Below are 17188 nucleotides of genomic sequence, written 5' to 3'. Positions count from 1 at the left end.
AACAAAACATTCATTCCGTACGTGCAAGGTCGAGGTCGAGGGACGGTCCAAGCTCTGGGATTCAACAGCTTAGAGGGGGGAGGACGTGACGAACAGTGCTTCTTGCTGAGGAGGGATGGATGAGTGCATGACTTGAGGAGGGTTATGGTTGCTTATCGACGATGGGATGAACGACGGGAACGGAGAGCAAGACGACCAACGAGGAGGGAATGGGCGGATGGCATGATAAGCTACTCTGCGGGAAGGTGAAGGGTGCCGGTGGTGGGGAATGAGGAGAGACAGTTGCAGGATGCCATCTTCCGCGACATCGAACGCATCTGGTAAAGGCAGGCCAAGAGAAAGTCATGCTATAGGGAGGCGAAACGAAGTTCGTGGTGATATATATTGGGGTAAATATGACGAAAACCGAAGCAATGAGACGGTCTTCATCAGAACTACCAACTCGCCGGTTTTGTTGGATGTATGCAGTCCGCGTTGCCACTCCCTGTATTCTAGTCGTGTTGAACAAAAATTCACTCTTTCATAAACATGTTATTGCAAGTCTTGGGGCCTGGGCCTGAACGTTGACGGACCGTATCCTGAGTATACTTTGGTTCATTCCGGTTTGGGTTTATGGCAGGCCAAACACGACTTTGAATTTAGTCGCTTGGCTGGTAATTTTCTGGTTAAAAACCAGATGAAATATACTAGAAGAGTATGTGTTACCACGTTTCCACCGATGTACCTTGCAAAAAAAACCTTTGTGGCTATCTCTTGGGCTATCTAGTTCCCTATGATGAATTAAATTCCCAGATGGACCGCCATAGTGCCGCGTCAATCGCACTGAAAACTCCGAATTCATTGACTAATGCCACGGTGAATTGAAACTGTGCACACCAGGCGTTCTGGTTATCGTCGGGTATGGTGTAACGGCTAACATTGCCGCCTCTCACGTGATCGCGGCAGCTCGGGGTTCGATTCCCCGTACCCGAAGTTTTTCCTTCGTCCTTTATCCTGCTTCGCAACTTGTGCCATTTATCTGTGTTCGAGTTATGATTAAGGGCCTAAGGCCCTACTCAGTGTAGTCTCAAACAAAGCTTATGTGGCATACTGCCAATTCTAAGGTCATGAAGCACAATATTTAGGTGAGTCTTTTTGGCGAATTCAAACAATGGAAGGCTTGAGTGTGGCATTTTATGGGCCATCCAGTGCCAAAAGCAATATTCAGCAGAAAGACAGTGGTAATTCGTGAGAATCAAGGGCACCATCACGTGCAAGTTTGAGCGCGTCGCGAATCCATTGCCAAGCTCTTTACGATAAACTACTTAAACTGGCCTGCCATCTGGAGGGTATCCTCAACCCCCTCTCCCCAATACTGCATCATGGTGAAGAACACAAACCCAAGGTGAGGCTTCCACACTCTTTCACTTCGCCGACACTGAGATATAATTAGTATTCCTACTCCTACTAACAATGTTGTCCGAGGCACAACTCTGTATGTGCTCCAGATTATTTAACGCTTGATAATCAGCGAGCTAAAGTTGAATGGTTTACCAGTGTTCCAGACACCCCTCGTAGCCAGAAGTCTTTCGGGCGCGATGTTGGTGTCGTCCAACTTCGTCCGGCAATTGCACAAGAAATGGACGCTGAACTTGTCAGGTGTCCAGTTACGGATTTCATTGAAACATACCTTCCTTTTGCTCCCAATGACGCCGAGATGGCTGTTCTCGTTGAGAAATTACTCAAAGAGATAAATCCCTCGCCTGTTGCGGACGGCGCCAGAATCACTCGTAATGCCGCGAAACCAAAGTCTTCCATCTTGGTTGGAGACGAGAAAGCCTTCCGCTTCCGCAACTATCCAAAACCGGGCATGATCACACAATCTTCTCATGACAGCGAAAGTTCTGCATATAAGGGTTGGCTTGATATCGCTCATGCCATTCGGAACCTCAAATTTTACAACGATAATCGCGCAGCTAACAATTTTGAATATCGGAACATGCCTAATAAAGAGATCGCATCAGATATCAAGGGGTCCAACAACATGATCGATGCTGCGTTTTTAAGGCAGAATGCACATTCAAAAGAACTGCGTACCACGGATATAGCTGTTGTCATCGAACAGAAGCGGTTGAAGACTGCTTCCAAGAGGCGAGAGGTATGTTTCTCTTTGCTACTTGCGGCATGCTCTCCCTTAATTAAATGATTCTGCGTCAGAATGCATTACAGGCTGTTTCTGCAAATGCGCAGATTATGAATGACGATGTGCGACGAATGTTTACATTTGGGGTCAGATATGCTCTGTTTGTTTGAGTTGATGGTAATTAACCGCTATACTGTTCATAGATAACTGTCGAGTGTGATTATGTTACCCTTTGGTATCACTGCCGCTCGCACTCTGCTGTCTCCAAGCCCTTCAATTTCATCACGGCATGTTAATTGACAAGCATATTTTTGACTGTGAACTGACGCTGTAGTTAGGACCCTGGGGTATTAATTCGAGTATTTGCCGCCTTCTTGTTTGCGAAAGAGGCAGAGCTTGGGTACGATCCCACAATCGTTCGGGAGCCAGATGGCCATTACACTTTCAAATTCCCTGACCCGAAACGAGAGAATCATTCCCTACTCTATCGCACCATCAACACACTCTCAGAGTATCGTTCGAACAACATAACTGGACGTATGGCTCGCGTTTATACAGTTACAAGGCTTGATGATCAAGGCGCGCCCTATGGGAATCACCTTGTTCTCAAGGATGTTTGGCTTGACACTTCTGCATGCACAGAAGAAAAAATCCAGGAATCTATCTTCGATGACATCGAAACGTTTTGGAAAAATGAAAAGGCACCGAGTGTGGAAATGAAAAAGCTCAAGGAAAAGTTCAAACACTTGATCGAAAATCAGGAATACAAACAATATTTTCTTCAAATAGTCCTCAGCTTCTCTGGGGAAACTACCCAAGAATATCCCAAAAGTGCCAGAATAGAGAAGAAGATTCTTTTCGACCCATCTCAAAAATCAGCACCTCCCAATCCGAGGAGTGGAACAGCGACTCCATCCTCTCTCGTCCGCGACGTTGGCGAGGATACGCGACCCCCGGTGGATTCTGAAGTCGAACCTAGGCCTATTCGAGGATTTGAACCCAAAAAGCAATATCGCGTAATATATAACGAGGTTTGTAAGACAGTGGGTAAACTTGAAACACTGGGCGAAGTCGTTGATGTTTTGCGACAAGCACTCATCCGTGAGCATTCATTAGATATTCATATAAACGATCGTACGCTTACTTACGTGCTCAACACAAAGCACTTCAACTTCTCTTTTGTGCTGGCTGGGTTCACCGAGACATCAGCTCAGGAAATATTATGGCATATCGTCAAGACCTGGAAAACGGCGACCAACCTTGGGTCGTGAAACTTTCAGACTTGGAATATGCAAAGAAATTTCCCATGCCGCGTTGTGAACCAGCAGCCGACCCCAAGACGGTAGGTTTGACATTCTGCGAGATGAAAGCAACGCAGTTAACGTTTTTGAATTCTAGGGAACACCATACTTCATGCCTCTTGAAGTAATGCAAAAAAGCTATCTGTTCAATGCAAAGCAAGCTACACTGTGGGCAGCTCCCATGGTCAGTGCGTCAGACATCGTAGGCGGGGCATTGAGGGCCACCAGAAAATCCGATGGGCTGGATGCGTCCTCCAAGATAGTCGTGCACAATTTTCAGCATGATCTAGAGTCTCTTTGGTGGATTTTGGTCTGGACTCTCACCTGTCGCATTGGGTCAGACGCCGCCTTCGCATACGGGAGAACTATCTTCGTGAATCAGATGAAGCCATCATATGCAAGAGCTGAATGCTTCACGGATGACGCAGAGCTTCTTGAGAAGCTCATAGGTTTTCTCCCGCCTTCAACTTCAGAGAACAGCCTACCCGAGTTGGTGAATGTCTTGAGATATCTCATGAACTTGCATTACGTCAAACGAGTGGGTACACGGACTCACTTTAACCCCGAACAATACTGCTCTATCTACAACGACTTCGATCTCGTCTTCGATACCATGAAGGCGACCGCAACGGAATGGTCGTCCATTGAATTAATCACACGGAAAAGTACCGATAGTGTCGAGGAGGAATCTGTAGCACCGATTCGTAAACGACAACGAGCTGATTCGGAAGAGAATGTCGAGTCTCAGGGTGATAAGAGAGGGGATGCAGCCCAATCCAAGCCGAACAAGAAGAAAAAGTAAATTCTTCGAATGAGAGTGAAGGAATATATCTGTGTAATAGTTTGTTGGAATATTTACTCAGCCTGTAACACCAATGCTAGATAGAACCATTTGAATGTATTCAATAGTAACAATCCGACTTCGAGGATGGACACGGTAATTTGAGCCTTGTATTATACATCACTAGGCTTTGGAAATCTGTGCTGCAAAGTCGAAGAGTTGTGTCGCGTTCCCACAAGTCGAATCCAAAATTGTTCCTTTGGTAAACACGATCCCCGTTGGATTTAAGAAATTTCCCAGAACAACCGTGCTGTTCGTCGCAGCATCGTACAGAGGCCATCCATAATCGACCAGCCCCCGGTCTGGATTCCTTGCAAAGGCAACCCAAGCACCTTGCATATACTTAGAAAGAGAGATTTCGTTGGTCGTAATGGGAATGGAGGGATTGATCGTTTTGTACGTCCCGAAAATTAATGGGATTTCGGAGAGATGGTAAGACCTGATATCGGGGCGTGGAGATATGTTGGGAAATACAGCTGCAGCATGAAATGTGAGATAAGTGCTTTTAAGTTAGAGAAACCTTACCTTGGTATTGGTAGCGCCAGGTTCGAACGCCTGCATTGACACGATCTTGAGCGGCAGAACCTGCAGGGCACGTAAAATTGACCTGTAGATTGTATAAGTTGGAAGCAGGCAAAAGGTAGTAATAGGGAAGCAGGTTACCTGGGTTAGTACATCTGAGAGTATCTCAGAAACAAAGGGAGAGGCAGGCGGAGACAGCCCAGCCACTTCAGCAGCCACGGTGAGAATATCCCCCTCGTTAGCGGTGCTGCCGCCCAACAACGGCACTTTCAAAAACTTTCCAGCTTTGGCGCGTTCTGGGATGTCCGAGAAAAGGGTAATGTCTAGAAATTTTAATGAGTTCCATCATACTTGGATAGTATAGTGACATACACGTACTATCGAAGAGGAGATTGAACATCAATCCTGATCGGATGACTGTATCTTCCAATGTACGGAAAGGTACAGCTCTCATACAAGCCAGCTGAGCGGCATCTGGAACTGCAAATAATTCGTCATGATAATTGGTATCCGGTCATTCGACATCTTACCTGCTCCACACCCAACCTTTGAGGCTAAAGTATTCCATGTTCCGTCAATGGTTGGACTGCTGAGTAAACCACTTGTTGCGAATCCAAGACTAAAAGAAAGATTTAAAAGAATTCATTTATGTGAAGGTTGACTCACTTTCCAGATTGTTCGATAGCGCCTAAGCTCATTGAAATGTGAATTACCCATGTCTGTGGCATAAAATAAGCGATGACTAACCTTTCACGATGGTGTCATTAGGGTGCGCGTATGTATAAGCTTCAACGGCAAGAGCTCCGGCACTCTGCCCAAAGATAGTGATACGCTCTGGGTCGCCTCCAAACGCACCAATGTTTGCATGCACCCAATGAATAGCTGCATCGATATCAAGTAGGCCGAAGTTCTGCGTTAACATCCTGTTCGCAAGCTGTGGCGAGTTCGGTTGGCCGAATACGTTCAAACGATAGTTAAATGTCACCACAGTAATGTCATCGTGATCATTTACGAAGTGTTCCCCATTATACTGCGGTAAATTGCTCTACATAGACGGGTGTACATTAATTAGCACCAGTCAGCGGTCATCCAAAAGAAAAGAAAATTTTATTACCGAGCCAAATTGAATTCCTCCACCATATATCCAGATGAGGACTGCCGTTTTTTGTTGTCTCCCTATGCTTGGTGCCCATATGTTGGCCGTGAGGCAGTCCTCTGATTCTGATACATTGATGCCTTGCCCTCCCGCAACCAATAACACGCCCTTATTGAGTGGGGAAAGATTCTGAGGACATGTATCACTGTAATTGCTGGCCTTGAAAATAGATGTATGATTAGGTGGGTTGGTGGGCGCCTCCCAGCGTTCAGCCACTGCGTAAGGAATTCCAAGGAACTGGCGAACATTTGGGGTAGCCAGTGTGCCTGATACCGGTCCCTGTGCTGTGTGGATGATCAGGCCGTCCGACTTCAACCCAATGGCCACACAGAAGCTGCAAGATATAACCAAGAATAAGGTCGAGAGGATCATACGGAAACAGATGATTTTGTAGACGCCATTTTGGGCCCGCTTTTATACCTTTTCAAATGTCGGTGAATATCTTTTACAAAGCACACTCGGTGGTGGTTGGGGTGACTCACAATTTCATGCAGCCGAGGTTGCATACGATGCTATATTTAGTCCGCAATTGTTGGACAATCCCTGGATGAGATGTCGCCTCCTGTGTAATACTTTGATTTTTAGCAGGCAGATGCACAGAAGATATCAACATATCCCCCACTGTTTGAATAGATTTTTGTCCGGGTGATTATGGTGGTACCTTCAGAGGTCAATTTGCACAGTCAAGGAGAACAACCTGCCGTCCACATCCCTGTGAGCCCTTGGTGTCCAGCCCAAGTCAGGGTGGAGCGCGAATCCGCCCTCGATGTGAATTAATAAACAGGCCACTGGAAAACAATTTTGTGCCAGTAATGCGTTGTTGACAAACTGAGAGGGTCTTGTCATCCAGTGCAATGGTCGGGACCGCTTCCGATGGCGCGGCTCGTCCTCCGTCTGTGAACTTTGAATAGAAATTGAATGAGAAGTTTCCCAAGCGAATCTCGTTAGTGCACCATAGCGTACTTCAGGATGAACGTTCTGTCAAGAGTGTCAGATCCTTGAAATATGCCGGTATGAATTACTGAAGCAGCAAAGTGTGAGCGGAGGGAAAGGAAGCGGTTCCCGCCGAATTTTCAACGTTAAATCGCGATCGCGTGATTGAAAATTAATGAAATTAGGGGCTTCACATGGTCTTTGATCAAACTATCACATAAAAAAGGGGTATTACAGGATATAACCCACCGTCTGGGTATGGTACTTCAAAGCGTTTTCAACTAAAATGAGAGGATGTACACTCGAGTTGATGAACCTGAGAAACGGAAATACGTGTCTTGATAGGTGAATCAAGGTCTTGAGCATTGCGTTCCTGCTGATATCAAGAGAATACACGTTTCTGTGTACAGACGAAAACATCAATAGCGCGCAAAGAACAGAATAGTTCTATCGGTTTCTGAAGCTATGGCACATCTGCGTATAATACGCTGCCAGCCTCGCAAGTAAACTGGTGTAAATGGAAATTTTCCGACCATTTGCCAGTGCTTTCAACGTAAGCTCACAGAAGTTTATTCAGATAAACTATTGAAGTGTTTACATAGCAATACGAAAAACATTCGAAGATATTATATATAAATGCGATATCATAGGAAGGAAATCGACGGAAATCCCAGAGTGCAAAAGTATGCATCCTTAGACTTGTGTGACAAAGGCCGCAAAGTCGAGGAGCTGTGTAACACTTCCACATGTCGAATCGAGAGTTGCTCCTTTGGTGAATACTGTCCCTGTCGAATTCATGAAATTTCCAAGAACCACTGTGCTGTTTGTCGTAGCGTTGTACAAGGGCCACCCGTAGTCAATTAATCCCCGTCTGGGATTTTTCGCAAAAGCAACCCAAGCGCCTTGAATATACTTGGATAGGGCTCTTTCGTTGGGCGTCACCGGGATGGAAGGGTTCACCGTTTTATATGTGCCAAATACTATAGGGATTTCGGAGAGATGATAGGATCCAAGGTCTGGACGTGGTGAGATATTGGAGAAGACAGCTAAAGAAAATCCAATAAACTAAACGGAAGCTTGAACGAGACATATTGTATCCTTACCCTGATACTGGTAGCGCCATGTAGGTACACCCGCATTCACACGATCTTGGGCTGCAGAGCCTGCCGGGCACGTCCAATTCACCTAAGGTGATGTGTAAATATTTTTGCTAGCCAAAAAGTGGAGGTGCTTACCTGAGTCTGTACATCAGAAACTACCTCGGAAACGAAGGGGGAAGTGGGTGGAGACAGCCCTGCCACGTCAGCAGCCACTGTGAGAACGTTTGCTTCGTTAAGGGTGCTACCACCCAAAAGCGGTACTTGCAAAAAGTTTCCTGCTTTTGCGCGCTCCTGGATATCGGAGAATATAGTGATATCTAGATACTTCGATAAGCTGTAGTCTAATAGCGTAGAAATGAGGACATACTATCAAAGAGGAGATTGAATGTTAATCCCGATTCGCTGACTACATCCCTCAATGTGCGGAAGGGTACGGCTTTCATGCAAGCCAATTGAGCGGAATCAGAAACTGCGAGGAACAATTAGTGGTCGGAACGGGTCATATTCCTTCAACTTACCATTTCCACACCCAACGCTCGACGCCAAAGTGTTCCATGTCCCGTCTATGGTTGAACTGGCAATGAAACCACTTGTCGCAAATCCAAGACTATGATGAAAAATCAAAATTTATCATTCGCGTTTGAGTGGTGTGTAACTTACTTTCCAGACTGTTCGATGGCACCTACATTTCTTGAAGTGTTATTTAACCGTTTCTAAATGGATAGAAGAAACAGAGCCAACCTTTCACCACTGTATCGTTCGGGTGCGCATACGTATAAGCATCGACTGCGAGACCTCCAGCACTTTGCCCAAATATGGTGATACGATCTGGGTCGCCCCCGAATGCACCAATGTTCGCGTGGACCCAATGAATAGCTGCATTGATATCAAGTAGACCAAAGTTCTGAGAAGACGTTGTGTTTGCAAGCTGGGGTGAGTTTGGTTGGCCGAATATGTTCAAACGATAGTTGAATGTCACGACCGTGATGTCGTCGTGATCGTTTACGAAGTTCTCACCACTGTACTGAGGTAGATTGCTCTACATGAAATATGTATAGGTTAGCGACATTAACCACTGTAGTACAAAAACACCTTTACCGAGCCAAATTGGAAACCTCCACCATAAATCCAGACGAGAACCGCCGTTTGTTGCTGTCGCTTTATGCTCGGTGCCCAAATATTGACTGTCAGGCAGTCCTCTGACTCTGGAATATCTATTCCTTGTCCTCCCGCAAGTACCAGGGCTTCTTTAAAAATCGGAGTGAGATTCTGCGGACATGTAGCACTGAAATTGCTGGCTTTGAAGACAGATGTTCGATTCGGTGGGTTGGCAGGCGCCTCCCAACGCTGAGCCACTGCATAGGGTACCCCGAGAAATTGGCGAACATTTTGGGAGACCAATGTGCCAGATACAGGTCCCTGTACCGTTTGGACTGTCAAGCCATCTACCCTTGCAGTAGCGGCCAGAGGCAAGCTAGAAGATATAATCAACAATGTCGTCGAAAATATCGGAAAGTATTTCATGCTTTAACACAACTTGAACGGGACTCATTCCTTCCCTTATTTATACAGCGATAAGCAGCTGTGAAGACGTCGCCTGGCATACATATTAATAAGCCACTTATAGTTGGAGTGACTCATAAGTTCATGGAACCAACGACAGAATGTATAACCGAGGTGTATCATTAGTCATTCGGAAGGGGTTTATCAACCATATTTGATGGCACAATTGTCGAAGTATGGCACGGAGAGTGTTGGATATGGTACCCTGTGAAATGACATGATGAACGGGGGTATAACAACAGAGCGCTTGCATGGCGTAACGTTCGAGCGACCGACTAAACATTTTGTTGTTGCTTGGCCTCAAAGAAAATGGGTAGCGTGCGAGGCGTACTTACCGGGATGAGGTCAAAACTTTGCTTTCATCCAACACCAACTACTTTGAGAGTAAATTCTGGAAGAACCCCGCTATCCCCAGTCCTTCCAAGTCTCGAAAGATGCGAGCGGGATAGTTTGTTGTCAACTCAGCACTGGGACAAGATTTGTCGTCGTCATCTTGCAGCTCCGACGGTTGTGATTCCATGACCTGGCCAAAAATTTGCATAAATGAATAGCCTGACATGACGTATAACGCCGAAAAGAAAGGAGAGTTATAAAGCGACTGTCATTCTGCAGGATGGAGCATTGGTGGGATATGTCGGAGTTGCAGGATAAACTAGAAGGTCAGATTCGCGCGGGTTAAGATCAGGTACGATGCTTGGAGTGCAGTTCAGAGAGCATTGACAACCCTTCGAGCTGGTGGCCGACAGTAACTTCTGATCACATGACCCTAGAATCTCGATCACAGGAGCGACGCGACTGACGCGACTTGAGTTGCATAGGGGTCATTCCGGAATCCGAACGCGAGTTATAGTTACAGAGCAAATTTACTTAGCGAGTTAAGCTATGTATATCTACTGATTCTGTAAATAATAGTATCTGTAAGGGTGATTCTTTTCTCACTAATGAATTATGCCTCACATTGAACACTTGATATCATCATGGGCATAGTTGGATTCACGCTATCCGGATCAATGTTGGGCTGAGCAATTCCAAACATCTGCCAAATAATCTTTTTCCGCCCAAGAGAGAACTCCAGGTTTTGTAAGAGTAAAGAGATGACGGCCTCTACAAATAGGTGTTATAGAACTCCGTTGTATACATGTAGTCAATCCACTTACTCATTTCCAATTGAGAAAACTTGAATCCGCTAAGAAAAATAGATATGTGAGCAATAAATTAACATGGTATTAGACGCTGCAAATTCTCTTACATGCAGGATCTTCCTCCGCCGAGGAAAGTCATTCTGTTGCAATATATTGTGGTTACTATTTTCAACCAGCTTGTTCTTTCCACTTACAAGTGCGAATATATACCAGGGACATGGGCAGCAATCAAATTTTCGGGAAGTGGGTTAAGCCATCTCTCGGGTTTCCACTCGTGAGCGTCCGGCCCCCAAATATTTGGATCTCTGTTTGATGCGAGAATTGATACAAGTACGGTGGTACCTTTTGGTAGGGGGATTTCTCGGATTTCGTTGTTATTACAATCTTTGATAGGATTAAGCAGGGGCAATACGGCGTCCTGACGGGTGCTAAGCTGAGGATTAGTTGCTGTTGGAGCTATCATGGGGAATAATTTCGTACACTCTTTGAACCATAGATACTGGGGGATATCTAGGAGTAAATGGTCAGATCAGCACTCTGGCGTAGGACTGAGAAAAGGTGATAAACTCACAGGCGAAGCGTTTCTCTGCATACTGCATCCAAGAATGGCAGGGACACAAGTTGATCGTAATCAAGGTCTTCAGCTCCGTTGGCCTTTCTCGCGTCGTTCAATTCCTGACGCAGTTTAGCCTGAACATCCGGGTGCATGGCAAGCTGGTGTAAGATTCGAGACAGGGCACCTGAGGTTGTATCAGTGGCCGCAAATGTCAAAGACCTGGAAGAGAAAATGAGTTTCAAATTGCCTCTTGTCAATAGAAGAGAAGAAGGACGTTATCTGAGCGATGACCTCGGCGTCCGAAAGCTTCTCCCCTTCGTCGGCCAGCATATTTGCTTTCACTACAAAACGTCCAGTTAAAACATGATTTTCTTTTTTAAGTTGACCATCTTACTCAGAATGCTAATGATGTCTTTTCCCTTTCCCACCTGGGCTGCAAGTGCTTCGTCTCCCTTCGCAATGGCCTCTTTCTTTGATTCAAAGATTTCCACAGAAGTTCGGTACAGCACATCAATAATATTTTTCATCTCTTTGACGGCTGCAAATGGCATGATGTCGACAACGAACTTTCGGAACGAACGAGTCCCAATTCTGGCTATTTTGGGCATTACAAAATCGCGTATGAACTCGTTTCCTTGCATTGTGCTGGAATCAGAGCATTAGAAATTTTTAAATAGGGTACAACACGGATTGCGGGGGACCAATACTTACACCAACCGTTTAGAGACAACGACGTACTCGTGTTGGACACCATTTTCGGTTAGGTCGTCGAATGTGTAGCCAAGCCCACTTTGACCTATAATCTCCATCGCAAGACGTGTCATCCAACTTACGACGTCAATCTGCCAGCGGACAATCATTGGAGTCTAGCCAATTCATTTGTTATTTAAAACCCACCTCTTGCGGTCCTGTCTGAGTCTTGGCGACTAGGAGATTTTTCACCTGCATTGAGTAGATGTAAGTCCGTAGTGAGATGGATATACCGCCTGTCAACTGTACCTTCCGTGTAACATCATAGAATATGGGGACTGTTATTGAGAACAGCGATTTAATGGCAAAGAGTACTGTGAGAGAGAAAGGATCACCATACCCATATGGCGCATGTGAGCGCTAGAGAAGACGGGATTGAGCATTTTTCGATGTCTCCGATGTTCGTCTCCTATTGTAATCAGAACCGAGTTGTCCGCCTGTCCAATCCGTTACAGGTTTGAAAACTCACCCAACGACGTGAAAATTCCAGAACCAAACATGATTTTATTTCCTCTACAGAGTGGACATAAATATACTGAGCGCAAAACAGCATATTCTATACTCACTCGATGAAAGAGTCAGTTTCTTCGTAAATGTGCTGATCCTTGATGTGATATAATTCTCAGTGAGAATATAAGGGTCACAAAGCGCTTGTGGCCTGATGCATACCTTGACAAGAATATGGTGCATGGCTTTCGGGTCGAAAAGATAGAGATTATCCGCCTGTGAGTAACAAACGTCTCTTTCAGTTAATGACCATCGGTTTACCACAACAACTTTACCCCGAATGCACCCTTAGTCCTCACGACGCTCCCATCTTCGTGCAAATGGTTAATCAGTGCTACTACTAGCAAGAATCGAAATGCACGAACATGTATCGACAATATGCTGGTGAAAATTCCAGGCTTTATGATGCTGCAATTGGCTGAGAGATCCTATATATAGCGTTTCAGGAAAGAATTCAAGTCGACAATTTGCAGAAACACATGGACAACATACCTGTGATCCACGACTCTCCAGGTGGACCACGAATTCTCTCGAGGGCAGTTGGAAACAGACGACGACGGATAAGGCGAAATGAGAGCCACAAAATGGCGAGAGAGGTGATGATAGTCGGAAGGGGAGGCATCACGTCGGATAATTTCATCTCCAATCCCAAGGCTCTTTTTAAATTGCGCTCTATTTCGGGCACGGCGGTATCCACAAGCGCGCATTGGCTCGTCATCCCAAGCGTACTCTATATTTTCTAGGAATTTTGAGAACATCGGGGAGTTTGATCATACCTCTCATGGTCCGAGGCCGTATCATTTATCGAATTTAAGAGGATACATGCCTCCAGAGAGTAATCGAACGAAAACTTCAGACGAGGCGCGGAGCTCAAGTGGGGAGATGTGGTACGGCTGGAAGGAAGCGCTCTATCCGGTCTTGGCTGTGGGTCATGATGGCATTGATTGACCAATCAAACCCCTTATCGACGTGCACTGCATCACCCAAGTGACAATATTAGTCTACCATGATGAGCGAAATAATACAGTCGCGGGTACCATACCGAAACATTCATCGAGAAGGCCTTTCGTTTCCGCAGCATGATTTGATAAAAGGTCATACAATTATATCTATATACATGTAAAGGAAAAATTAGACTGTAGGGACAAACGAGGCGTTTCGAGCATGGCAAGAGAAGTGGGCGCAAGATCTTTGGAGTCGGCTACTTAGCCATGCTGATGATCATCGGCATGGTGGGTATCACACTGTCGGGATCGACGTTGGGTGTGGATATGGCAAACATTTGCCAGATAATCGGTTGTTTGCTGAGCGAAAATTCAAGATTTTCCAGCAACAAAGTGAGGACAACCTCTGAAGAATTCGTCAGATTATCAAGAGTATAGATAGTGTTGGGACCAAACTACGTACTCATCTCCAGTTGGGAAAATTTGAATCCACTGGGGAAGATATCAGTGTGCTTGAGGAATATTGCAAAGAAGGATACTCACAGACAGGACCGACCGCCTCCCAGGAATGTCATCCTGCAGAAGAAAGCGTCACAGGATTAACGCTGCATATCATATCTCGCATACTTGACTTACAAATGTGAGTATATTCCGGGTACATGGGCTTCGACCAAAGCTTCAGGAAGAGGGTTCAACCACCTCTCAGGTTTCCATTCAAGTGCGTCAGGTCCCCACAGATCTGGGTCTCTGTTAGCTGCTAGAAGTGAGACGCTGACATTGGTCCCCTTGGGAACAGGTATTTCCCGAATTTCTTCGCCATTCAAACCTCTGATCGGCTTGGATAGAGGAAGTATAACATCTTCATTGGCCCTGAGAGTGTATAAGCAACAACGCGACCTTGTTAGAGAACGATACTTACTCTCTTGGAACCCATGAAATCGGGGGATAACTGTAGGTAGAGGCAAATCAATGTTTTTTCTATCTCACCAGGTAGTGCCAGTGCATACGTACAGCCGGAGAGTCTCTCTGCATACCGCGTCAAGGTAGGGTAGTGTAGCCAATTCGTCATAGCCAATGTCTTGTCCACCATTCTCCCGTCTCGCTTCTTTGATTTCTTCTCTGACCCTGTCTTGGGCGTCTTTGTGGATAGCCAACTGGTGAAGAATACGGGACAGAGCCCCGGAGGTAGTATCAGTTGCAGCGAACGTCAACGAGCTACAAGCCGATTGTCAGAGGCTATGCAATATAGTGCAGGCTAAAACCCATACGTGATTTGTGCCAAAACCTCCTCGTCAGAGAGCTTGTCTTCATCTGACGCCAGGACGTTTCGTTTCATGGAAAGAGGATTAACGAATATAGTAAAAGTAATCTAGAATACCCACTCAAGATGCTGATGATATCCTTCCCTCTGCCGACCTGGTTTTGCACGGCTTCATCTCCCTCAGCTAATGCCTTTTTCTTCGTTTCAAAGATCAGCACGGAGGTATCGTGCAAGACATTCACGATCTCTTTCATGCCAGCAATTGCCTCAAACGGCATCAAATCGACCAGAAATTTACGGAACGCAGGTGTGCCAATTCTAGTGAGCCTCGGCATAACCCAGTCTCGGACAAATTCGTCCCCTTGCATGGTACTAAGCGCAACCAGATTTTGAGTGTCTATGAGGCGACATGCATCTGAAAAATAACTCACACAAGTTTCTTCGACATCAAACCATATTTATGTTGAGGGCTGGTTTCGGTTAATTCGTCGAACGAGTAACCGAGACCGCTTTGCCCAATGAGTTCCAACGCCAGGCGTGTCATCCAATTGACAACGTCCACCTGTAAACACTTGAGCACACTGTGGACGAAGTAGAGTACAGAAGTATCTACCTCTTGTGGCCCATTCTGAACCTTGTTGAGGAACACGTCTTTTACCTAAGAAAAGAATTGATTAGGAAATGGCGAGGGTTTGGTATAGGAGAGGTGTTTACCTTGTGTGCAACCTCGTAAAATATTGGAATTGTATATTAATAAATACCTAACGGAAGCATCACGCAAGGTAAAAGTATGCGCACCCATTTGTCGCATATGAGCACTTGAGAAGACAGGGTTCAACATCCTCCTATGGCGCCTATGTTCGTCCCCTACAATGAGTTAATATGAGCCATGATTCGTCAAGATTGCGGCGTACGAACCTAGCGAAGTGAATATGCCATGTCCAAACATAATTTTATTTCCCCTTCAAGTCAAGATGAGATATAAGATGTCAATCCAAGCAGTGACAGCTCTTACTCGATAAAAGAGTCTGTTTCTTCATAGATGTTATAGTCCTTGACGTCCGTTGTATCATTACATGAAATACTGCGGGCTAGAAAAATCCTACACACCTTGACCAAAACATGGTACATGGCCTTCTGATCGAATACGAGGAGCCTATCCGACTTCTATGCTCCTTTCAGACGAACAACCTTCCCAACTTGATAATGATAATTAAAAGATGTTTAGCGAAGATGCGAGCGCTTACATGTATCAGCAAGATTTTGGTGATAATCCCATCATTTGTGGTTCCGCACATAATTCAAAGAGCCTGAACATATTCAAAAAAAAAAAAAAAAACATGACAATGTAACAAAGAGAAATGTCGGCTTTAGGGCTTACCTGCAATCCAAGACTCGCCAGGAGGCCCCGGAACATTTTCTAGTACTGTTGGATAGAGACGCCGCCTGAGGAAACCCAAGGAGATCCATAGAACTGTAAGAGCGGATATGATCTGCAGGATAGCCATATTCGTCAAGGGGGTAATGCAGGAATTCCAAGTGCTGGTTAAATATCAAGTCCATATTAAGAAAACTACATGTCTGCTTTCAATAAGCAAACGGAACCCAGTATCGGCCAACCCGGGTCTACGCCTGAGGCCAAAAGGAATTTCGACTAGGATTCGATAAACCAAACGCGGATACCCATTGGAGTCAAGGAAGGTTCTCGTCTAATGTAAATGAAGTCAGAGGCATGCTTTCCGGGTGAAGATGCAATTGTCAACCACAACAAAGCGACAATTGGAAGTTGGTGGGCAAGTTGCAACCGGCGGCATGTGAGATGTTGAGATCCTGTTTGTTGTCGATTGTGACCATCTCATTCCCCACCACCGGCACCCTTCACCGTCCCACAGAGTAGCTTATGATGCCCTCCGCCCACTCCCTCCTCGTTGGTTGTCTTGCTCTCCGTTTCCGTCGTTCATCCCGTCGTCGATAAGCAACCATAACACTCCTCAAGTCATGCATCCCTCCTCAGCAAGAAGCACTGCTCATGCCCTCCCCCTCTACGCTGTTGAATACCAGAGCTTGGACTGTCCCTCGACCTCGACCTCGACCTCGCACCTAACACCCATCCAATTGTATGCCTCACACAAGTCAAGGCTCCCCGATGGACCCATCCGGCGCAGAGCAACGTCGGGAGGGCTGAGTACACTTTGTAGCGCAGAACACAGATCAAGCAAGTAGAACCACGAGTGGGCACTGGTAAGGCGAAAGCGAAAAAACATCGAGCACTGGACCTTTGTGATTGTGGATGTCCCACGGTCCCACAAATTTGCTACCTACCACACGCTATCACCTTTTAGCTTGAGCGACATAGGTGCGTTCAATTTTTTCGTTTCGGAAAATGCTTGAAGGTCAAGCTCGCCATGTCCGGAATGAATGTGGGTTTTAGTTGCTTTTCTGGCGGATTAAACAGGGAGGCCTTGCATTCATTTTGTTCTAAAATAGTAA

The 17188-nt window shown here is 45.7% G+C and overlaps 5 protein-coding genes and 1 non-coding gene across 6 annotated transcripts; 2 read left to right on the top strand and 4 right to left on the bottom strand.

The window, feature by feature from the left end:
- The first annotated feature begins 894 nt into the window (after positions 1–894).
- JR316_0002603 lies at positions 895–972 on the top strand. The gene has a single exon. It is a non-coding gene; the product is annotated as a tRNA-Glu (tRNA).
- A 389-nt stretch (positions 973–1361) lies between these two features.
- Positions 1362–4225, top strand: JR316_0002602 (uncharacterized protein; the record flags this gene model as incomplete). The annotated part of the gene is made up of 7 exons (XM_047888394.1): positions 1362–1384; positions 1433–1474; positions 1537–2137; positions 2209–2244; positions 2461–3223; positions 3286–3464; positions 3521–4225. The coding sequence occupies 7 exons, from the start codon at positions 1362–1364 to the stop codon at positions 4223–4225; spliced, it is 2349 nt and encodes a 782-aa protein (XP_047753317.1).
- A 162-nt stretch (positions 4226–4387) lies between these two features.
- On the bottom strand, positions 4388–6314 carry JR316_0002601 (Acetylcholinesterase; the record flags this gene model as incomplete). The annotated part of the gene is made up of 8 exons (XM_047888393.1): positions 4388–4740; positions 4790–4871; positions 4928–5109; positions 5165–5266; positions 5317–5405; positions 5453–5474; positions 5534–5831; positions 5901–6314. The coding sequence occupies 8 exons, from the start codon at positions 6312–6314 to the stop codon at positions 4388–4390; spliced, it is 1542 nt and encodes a 513-aa protein (XP_047753316.1).
- A 1254-nt stretch (positions 6315–7568) lies between these two features.
- On the bottom strand, positions 7569–10097 carry JR316_0002600 (Para-nitrobenzyl esterase; the record flags this gene model as incomplete). The annotated part of the gene is made up of 9 exons (XM_047888392.1): positions 7569–7921; positions 7979–8060; positions 8111–8292; positions 8343–8444; positions 8494–8582; positions 8636–8657; positions 8717–9014; positions 9068–9449; positions 9916–10097. 9 exons carry the CDS (start codon positions 10095–10097, stop codon positions 7569–7571), a joined length of 1692 nt encoding a protein of 563 aa, XP_047753315.1.
- A 387-nt stretch (positions 10098–10484) lies between these two features.
- Positions 10485–13115, bottom strand: JR316_0002599 (Cytochrome P450 monooxygenase 91; the record flags this gene model as incomplete). The annotated part of the gene is made up of 18 exons (XM_047888391.1): positions 10485–10642; positions 10696–10724; positions 10788–10820; positions 10875–11108; positions 11161–11190; positions 11252–11455; positions 11511–11577; positions 11631–11881; positions 11948–12078; positions 12134–12178; positions 12236–12264; positions 12327–12395; positions 12456–12499; positions 12553–12590; positions 12656–12709; positions 12769–12803; positions 12859–12921; positions 12986–13115. The coding sequence occupies 18 exons, from the start codon at positions 13113–13115 to the stop codon at positions 10485–10487; spliced, it is 1644 nt and encodes a 547-aa protein (XP_047753314.1).
- Positions 13116–13694: 579 nt separating this feature from the next.
- Positions 13695–16206, bottom strand: JR316_0002598 (Cytochrome P450 monooxygenase 91; the record flags this gene model as incomplete). Its single annotated transcript, XM_047888390.1, has 16 exons — positions 13695–13843; positions 13901–13929; positions 13981–14013; positions 14074–14307; positions 14357–14386; positions 14449–14652; positions 14706–14806; positions 14854–15070; positions 15130–15260; positions 15312–15349; positions 15497–15565; positions 15617–15660; positions 15714–15751; positions 15809–15865; positions 15995–16008; positions 16080–16206. 16 exons carry the CDS (start codon positions 16204–16206, stop codon positions 13695–13697), a joined length of 1515 nt encoding a protein of 504 aa, XP_047753313.1.
- Positions 16207–17188: the final 982 nt, after the last annotated feature.

The sequence above is a fragment of the Psilocybe cubensis genome, chromosome 2 (genome assembly GCF_017499595.1).
Source record: "Psilocybe cubensis strain MGC-MH-2018 chromosome 2, whole genome shotgun sequence".
NCBI classification, from domain to species: Eukaryota; Fungi; Basidiomycota; class Agaricomycetes; order Agaricales; family Agrocybaceae; genus Psilocybe; species Psilocybe cubensis.
This window is presented reverse-complemented; position numbering and strand designations above follow the sequence as displayed.